The sequence below is a fragment of the Anopheles nili genome, chromosome 3, assembly GCF_943737925.1.
Source record: "Anopheles nili chromosome 3, idAnoNiliSN_F5_01, whole genome shotgun sequence".
In the NCBI taxonomy this organism is placed as follows: domain Eukaryota; kingdom Metazoa; phylum Arthropoda; class Insecta; order Diptera; family Culicidae; genus Anopheles; species Anopheles nili.
The window spans coordinates 30,045,506-30,053,938 of record NC_071292.1 but is presented as its reverse complement, the minus strand read 5'-3'; the positions used below and the strand labels follow the sequence as shown (position 1 = coordinate 30,053,938).

The window sequence follows — 8,433 nt, the reverse complement described above, 5'->3', positions numbered from 1 at the left end:
AAATTTATGTGCAAGGTGTTTTGAACGACGGTGAAATATTTCGAAAACATTGTTCGATGTTTTATGAAATATTTCAGCTGTAATTTCAACGGTTTGTTGCATCGGACGGAATGCTAAATATTTCAACCAAACACTATAATGGATCCGTTTACACGACATTTTTAAATGAGGCAGCACGCCAACGATGTGATACATGACATTAAATAAAAAAGCGCTTTGTATCGATAAGGAATCATTTATTCTTACAGCTCCTAAACAACACTGGTGTTACCCTCAGAGCTAATAAAAATCGTACGCCGCTAGTGGCATCTCCGGATGCATCTGTTGCACTGGTGTGCTTTGATACGGTGCGCCTCCATGCATGGACCCGAGTGACGATCCTTTGCCGTAGCTACTCCCATACCGGTAATTATCACCGGCAGCATAGACCGCTGCTGCCGCCGCCGCTACAGTCGTGGAGGAGTATTGCACCTCCGATGGATGGGAGGATCCAATCCCCGGAGTGTTGTTCATGTAACAGCTGCCCGTACTGTACGTCTGCTCATCAAACCCGGCCGCGTTGGTGGTATGGCTGGTGAGGGATGTCCCCAGGTCCGAGTGATAGCCGTAATTGACGCTTGGTTCGTTCGCGATCTGATCGTAATTGGTCTGTTTACCCGGTGGTTCCACCGCCACCGAGCTGATACTGTTGTTATTAGCGATGCTGCTGCTGTTGTTGTTGTTGATTACATTGCTACCAAAGCAACTACCTACCGAGGACGCCCCACGGCCGGTGTAGGCTGACTTTTTGAACTGGTTCTGTTCGCAATCGTACTGTCGCGACCGTGGCACGTTTGCAAGCCCATCTCCTGACGTTGTTCTACCCATGGAAATGGCCTCCTTCTTGATGTACCTCAGTAGATCCTTGGAGGCAGTCTCATCATGCGGGTGGACGCCATAAGTAGTATCACTTGCGAAGTACTTGCCACCTGTTGTCGCACCTCCAAGATGGTGATGATGATGATGATGATGATCAGACGTCACCGATCCGGGGCAAGTATCGTTCGCTGGAGTCCCAAACGAGCATGGCGGGTTTGTGGTGTGATACGCTCCAGTCAACACCTCTCCGGTGCCATTACTCGCTGCTGATGCCCCAAAGATGTACTCCGGACTGATTTGGTTGCATTTCTTGTAGATAGCTCCACTTCCGAGATCAAGCAGCGTGGTTGGAGTGTTTGTCGTCATCTGACCGTTCTGTTGTTGCTGCTGCTGTTGCCGGAGGGGTTGGTCGAGTTGGAAGATTTCCTCCGGATGGAAGCACTCATTTACTAGCCCAGAGCTGCAGGATCCATTTCCAGTACCGCTCGAATCGTAGCCCGTAGATGGGGAGAAGGACTCCACTCCAGACGGGTCGAAGCCTGGCCAAACGGGTCCCGAATGGGAGTGCGTCAGGAGGTGCGTTTGCATGGACGTCTGATGTGGTATGGAGCTGTCGAAGTACGACCCATTACTCTCGGTAGATCGCACCATGGAGGACGTCGGTAACGTTTGAGCACCGAGTTTTGTCCGACAAACGCAGGGTGTTCGTGTGCAGATGGAACACTTCGAGGCATCACCTGACAGGTGGATCGATGTTAATGTTAAGGTTAATTCTAAACCCCCGTGGGGAGGTTCGGGAACACGCGCAATAGTTACCGTAACTGGGATCAGGTATCAACGGAGGTGGTTGGAGTTGGATTTCTGATCCTGTAGAACTCAGTGGCTTACTTGAAGTCTTGAGGGACATCAGCTAGAAACATAACCGAACGATCGATTAACGCTGGTTGTTGATCGTGGCGGCCTCAGACCTACCTTATTGCCTAGCGCAGCGTCTCTCAGCAGCAGTACGGAGAGCTTCTTGCCCTTAACTGCACTTCCTTTAGCTCCACTGCCAACCGCCCCGATCAGCTTCCTCGTTTCACCGGACGTTTTCGACTCTGGTTTAGGGTGATCGTGGCTACCTTTCGCTTGGAAGAAGATAGCTTTCTCCGTGTGGCGCCAGTAGTGTGTCACGGGGTAGCCACAGTGGCCACGGCACGGTAACACCTCCAGCCGGCCTGCTTTGCAGTGTCGGTTTGGGCAGGCCCGGCCTTGTTGCTTTCGTCGTGCCTTATCACAGATGGCAGGTCGCAGGTTTATTTGACCACCGTTTGGTAGCTTGCAGCGAGCCGTACAGATCAACACACCCAGGCAGCTCTTCTTCAGGATGCTCACGTTGTGGTTGTTGGTGTTGCGCATCGCCCAGCCTGAGATGTGCTTGCGTGCGTGATCGTCCGACGGGTAGTACACGTGTCGCACGTGTCCGTCGGCCCACTCGTTGAACTTCTCGTACACTAGTTCCTGCATGAAGGGAATATGCGCGTCGTTGATGTCCCACTCGCCGGCCATGTTGTACTGTCAGTAGTGAAGTACAAGATATAAACTGAGTGTTAGGGAATTTTGTAAATTTGATGGATAGCGCTTGACGGAACATGTAGTTTATCTACTTAATGTTTATGCTTTTTTTGTGCATTTATTATACTTCTTTGCGAGGATACATGAATTATGCTTTGAAGAACTAATTGATCTTAAGATAACTTAAATGTGAATGTCAGAGCTTTCGATTACAAGTCAACAAAAGTAGTTAGTGTGAATAACCAGCTGAATTAGAATCAATACATTCTTCTATTGATTGTCGTTTAAATAGGTTTACTTTGGTGAAAAGGGTTTGAGCTTTTCCAAACAGAATTTGCAAAAAAGATAAATTGATGACGCATATGGATTATAATCTTTTCGAAAAAAACCATTAGTTAGTTAACCATTTTGCTAGTAGCAATCCCGTAAAGAAAACGATTATTAAAATCTAGGAGCAAAGAATTTTGGTTGGGAAATTAAAAAAATATACTATTGTATTACCATCATTTTTGTATTACCAATACTAGTGTTTTTTATGTTGTTTGTCCCACGTAAAAGAATGGAACATACATTAACTTTAGCTACAGGTACAAGTTTCTGGTAAAAAATTCTCTTAGTCAAATAGATATGTTTACATAGTTGTTTAAAATAAGGAATCACACATTTAGCTCAACAGATTTCATTTGCATGCTTTCAAAGAAACGGGTAAAGCATGTAAGCTACACATATTTTATATTGTTTGCAATAAAAGGTATTGTACACCACAAAAAAAATAAAACTACATGGATGGTATGAATATTTCTAATTGATATTAATCACTATTGTCTCTTGATGTATCATCTTAAGATAAGTTCGTCTTGACGTCATTAAAAAGAGATCATTTCTGCTAACTTAGCTAAACATTTGCTTGATGACAGATCTCATTATACGAGTAAGTGTTGTTAATTTAAGCTTGTATTCCAGACTTGTATTGCTAAGAAGAAGTATTGCCGCTTGCGATGAACATTACATGCAAGAGATTTTGGCGTTGAATTCCTGGTGCCGTATCCTTTTTGTGATTCCATGCGTGCTAAAGCTCCGTATAACTGTGTCGTATGCCTGCATATGATATTGAAGTAGCAAATTATGTGGCAAATAGAAAAATAGTAATACAACTTATATAATTGAAAACCATAGAAAGACACGATTTTAATTTCAAATGTGTGTACTTTATGCTGCTGCATAGCAGAATAGTACATTCCCCTGGACTAACAAAAAAGTAGTACAGTTTACGCCAGTAAACATACAGCCAGCATGCCATAATTTCATTGATTAAATAAACATTAATGTTAAAAACAGAAAATCTATGAACCTTTTTCAAGCAAACAAAAGTAAAAACATGTTTCAAAAGAATGCAACACTGTACGTTTTGATACTTGCTGGAACCCATCTAACTGACTAATGATGGCAAGCAAGATGCGGTAGCATTTTTATTGCTTGTAATTGAGATCATGTCGTTCTGATTGGGATAGTTCCATCAAGATTGACCGACATTTTATAGCTGCCCTGTACGGGATCGAACGTTGCGTGTAGTGCAGAGTAATTATTTTATCAAAAAACGATTAAATGTACCTATTGGCTACTGATGTATTTTATGAGCTTAACTTGAATGCATCGATGCAACTATTTTGATGTTCTAAAATTAATCAACGGTTGAAAAGCTAAAAAATGGTTTCATCATCGGATAGACTTAAAATAAAATGTGTCGTTGCAATGAACGCAGTCTATTGACTACTTTTAAATGGTTTTCTAGCCGAATTCACATTCAACATATCAAGTACTAAATTTGTTTTACTATTCCTGTTACTTAATTCGTACGTCACTCATTATGCAGTGTTAAAATATATTATTGTACCATGCTTACGTTTGCTTATTTAGAGCCAAATGCTGCTTCCTTTTTGTATATCCACCAATTCAACGGTTAATGTACACCAATTAAGTATATGCATTCGCTACATGCATCATCACTTTCGATTGCTAAGTTTCATTTCAAGACTTGTCAACACTTCACGTATAGCTGATAACATTTTTTACCATCATTGTTAGCAATGGATTTTCACTGTGTTTTATAGATATTTTTTGCACTCATTCACGTAGATGCGCTTCGTTTAACAAACTTCTCCGTAAGGTTCGTTGCCGCAACATAACACATAAATGTATGCACCTTTCACAACGTTCAAAAACGTATTTTCCAACCGTCATCAAGTCGACCTACGTCAGCAAGTCAAATCGGGCATTTAAATCGCATAGTTTTATCCGCAAAGCCCGACCCAGGCGATTCGATTTCGCGACCATGAAAAAAAAACAAGAAGAAGCTTTTCCATCCACCGATGGCGCACGGTGCTAATGCTAGCAAGAGGGGAGAAAAAACGCAACCAAACCGATGCCGGCCACGCTCGACGATCGACGGCGCTATCGACGCGAGAACTGCCAGAAACAATTGGACCAAATTTGATGAAATGTTTGTTTCTTGTAACGCTATGCGTCTCGTCCGGCTTTATGCTCGCACTGGGCTTATGTTGGCCACCCCCGGCGAGTGCTCTCTCGCGCGATAGAAAAACGCACTCTCCCGTCCTCGCGGGGAATAATAAAAATACCACCAAACTCCGAGGGTGAGATCGTTCTCTCACCCTCGCATCCGACCACTCGTTCCAGCTCGTTCGCACACTCTGTCGCTCTCGCTTACGCGTCCCCCATCCACCGGAAGGGGAACGTTATAATTGTTCCCGAGGTTCGCCGCGCGCATGTCATTGGTAGACGGCCGGGCTTACGATCGGTGGCAGAGCGTTCAATTACACAACCGTAGGGGTGCAAAAGGCTACCACCATCTTCTAGCATCCAGCACCAGCACCAGCACCATCTCAGCAGGCCGCATCAATCGCACGTGCACGCGGCTCGTCTACGCTGGGAAAATGTGCGCTCTCGCTCTCTCTCACTCTCTCACTCTCTCGCTCACTCGCCATGCGACCACGGGGGTGACTTTCCACGCCGACTACGATCGGGCCTTTTTTCCCGCACGAAGATGTCTTGCTTTTTTTTCTATTTCTTTTTTTATCGTTTTTTCGCTGGGAGAATTACTCATCCAGCGAAAGAAAATGGGGGCGCTCGCACTCACGAAAGAAACTGGCCTGGTTCCACAACCACCAACAGCCTACAAAGGCGAACGAAAACTCGCGAGGGTGCGATTGAAAAACCCCCTTTCTCAGGTTGCCGGGAAGCGTTTTCTTCTCGCTTTGGCGAACGAAAAATGCAGCCATTTTCATCCAGCAGTCTTAACGCTCGTGTTTTTTTTATTATCGCTCGCTGGAAAAACGCTTTCTCTCTTTTTCGGATGCTCATCTTTTGCACTTGCGCTCTGCACTGACGAAATGAGAGCGGGAGAGCATTTTTGAACGCTGGAAAATCGTCATTCTCGAGACCTCGAGTGCTCGTGCAGCATAAAACATAAATCTCCCCACAAGCACAAGCGAGACGGGTGGAGTTGCGCTTTTTTTCACTTCAATCCTTTCGACAAGCGCATTAGGAAAAACGGAGGCTTTGGAGAACTCCACGGCAGCTCCACCTTTTTGTCTGACGGGGAACACGAGCTTCCGGGTATGGAATCGGCTCCGATAACTGGCTAATGGAAATTGGCACCGCCTGCTTGGATGTTAGGGAGGAACGCAATGGATCCAGTTTTCCACCGAAGGGACCCTTTTCCCAGGAGCTGCGTTAATTTCGAATGAAATGGTGAATTGTGGAATCCGAACCCGTTGTTGATTAGAGTGACCGCACGCGCGAGCAATCTACACAATGTTTCGTGAAACTCGTTACTTTGTGCTACGGAGCTTTGCGATTGACGACAATGTAGTGGAAGATGAGATGGGGAATTGCAACAGAGATGGCAAAAGCAACTGGTTCGATAGAGCAGAGTAAAAATGCCTCAAATATGTGCAGTTGTTAAAAGTGTCTGTATTTTTATGTTACACAAACTGATGTTCATGTTATTCATGTTACACAAACTGATAATCTTTTGAACAAATGATCTATTTTCTGTATTTGACACTAAGTATTTTCGATAAGCTGATAGTTTGCATTCCTTTTTTTACAACATTATGCTAGGGATTTATTTTCAGAGGCATACTGATATGTTCAAAACTGAAATCAATTTCTGTCATTTTACCCATCGCAATCCTGCAGAAAAGTGTGACTTTTGTTTTCTGAAATCACTCACCCTCACGAGTCGAGTGGGCTTAAAGATTGATTATCTACCGGCGGGCATGATCCTTGCGTGAACTGATCCCCGTGGCTAGGATGCGTACGTTATGGGGGAGTGATATTTTCTCACCAATCAACTTTTGACTCGATCCGATACCGATCAATCGTCCTATGGCTATGAAACGCACCCGAGGTACCCGTGATTTACCACGCAGTTGTGCTGTGTGCTATCGTAATGACCATCAGCGTAATGATGTCCAGTTACCCGGGGGCCTGGGAAGCGAACTGTATCGATGGGCGATTGATAATGCAATCCGGCCAATTGAGCGTCGTAGTGCCGATGGAAAATTCGGGCTAGCTAGTCTTTTTGATTTTTTTTTCATCATTTGAACAATAAAACTCGTGGTATAATTGCAACCTTAGCCGTAAGATTGATTTGTAAAGATATCACGCCTTCCGAAGGGATTGTCTCTTGATGGTTTTCAATTACGGAAACAAACAAAAATCAAATATTTATTTGGGATCATATTTTATGTAGCTTCGAGCTTCTAGCAGAAAATGTTTGTAGTTTGGTCTGATATGGTACAATTAAAAAGAAAATAAAATTATGAGTATACATATTTCTGTACCAAACCATCAACAATTTGTTTCTGTTAAATTGAAACCATTATTTTGAATTTAAAAAATATACTATTTCATATCATGCATATGATTAAAAAAATCTCTTAATGTTTCCAGAAACCGATCATAAAAAGTTTAAATCAAAATTCAAGGGCCAGATAGCACTCCAGAGCCTCCAATGTGGACAGCGAATAGATGGTTTAGAAATAATCACTTTATTTTCGCTAATGAAGCTTCTGTGGTCAGAAACGTTAGTTCATTTGGGTACTTCATAGCCATAGCTCCATCAACCATTCACCTTTAATGCCCCATATTATGATATTTTTCATTAATGAAGGTCAATCATTGTAAAAAACTTGAGTATTGCATAAATAAACAAATAAAATAAATAAAAATACGCAAAATAAAATGAAACAGTATTTATCGAATCTGGGATAAATTAACGTTAAATTTAACACATTTGAACTCACTTTGGACCACAGTTGGCTCACAGTTCTAATTCCGCTCAATGTTGATTATTGCAGCTCAATGTTCATTGCAGCTCTACCGCCTGTTTAGGCATTCCAAACGCCGCATGATGCTTGGTTGCGAATAAAACCTAAATCCCAATTGAAATCCCGCACCGTACCGGGCCAATTTGCCGGCGGCCACTTTACACCGAAAATCGGCTCGCGGGACGTCGCGACATGTCGCGCTAGGATTTTCCACCATCACCACCCAGCGTTTGTATTTTGCGCGAGTTTATTTACGCCAACCCAGGCCCCGGGGTCCGAATCTCGGAAGGGCCCGCATAATCAACCGTGGCGAGTTTTATCCCACCAGTGCCGCGTTCGGGTCGCGATTGGAAAATCTACACCACGACCTCCCCAAAAGCAGGCGCGCTCTCACGCGGACCCGCGACAGGGCCAGTGATTTCGTCCGAGCCGGCTGGAATCGTTTGATGAAAATTGATTACATTTTTCGATTCCCCTTCCAGGGTTCTTGTCCCAACCTTCCCCCAACATACAGAGGGACACATACACCGTACACAGGGGCATTTTTATTGGGACTTAATTGATGAAAATCCAGCACACACTTTCCCGCTTTCTCGTTGGCACTTTCTCGCTTGGGAACGCGTTCCACTCTCCCCTATGCAACGCGGTGGGTTGATTTGGTGGGTCGTGT

At 44.0% G+C, this 8,433-nt stretch overlaps 1 protein-coding gene across 1 annotated transcript; it reads right to left on the bottom strand.

Moving 5' to 3' along the window:
• Nucleotides 1-279: 279 nt before the first annotated feature.
• LOC128726960 (transcription factor glial cells missing 2-like) lies at nucleotides 280-2,406 on the bottom strand. The gene is made up of 3 exons (XM_053820809.1): nucleotides 1,831-2,406; nucleotides 1,675-1,768; nucleotides 280-1,595 (listed from the first exon to the last, which is right to left on the bottom strand). Exons 1-3 carry the CDS (start codon nucleotides 2,404-2,406, stop codon nucleotides 280-282), a joined length of 1,986 nt encoding a protein of 661 aa, XP_053676784.1.
• Between the last annotated feature and the right edge of the window lie 6,027 nt (nucleotides 2,407-8,433).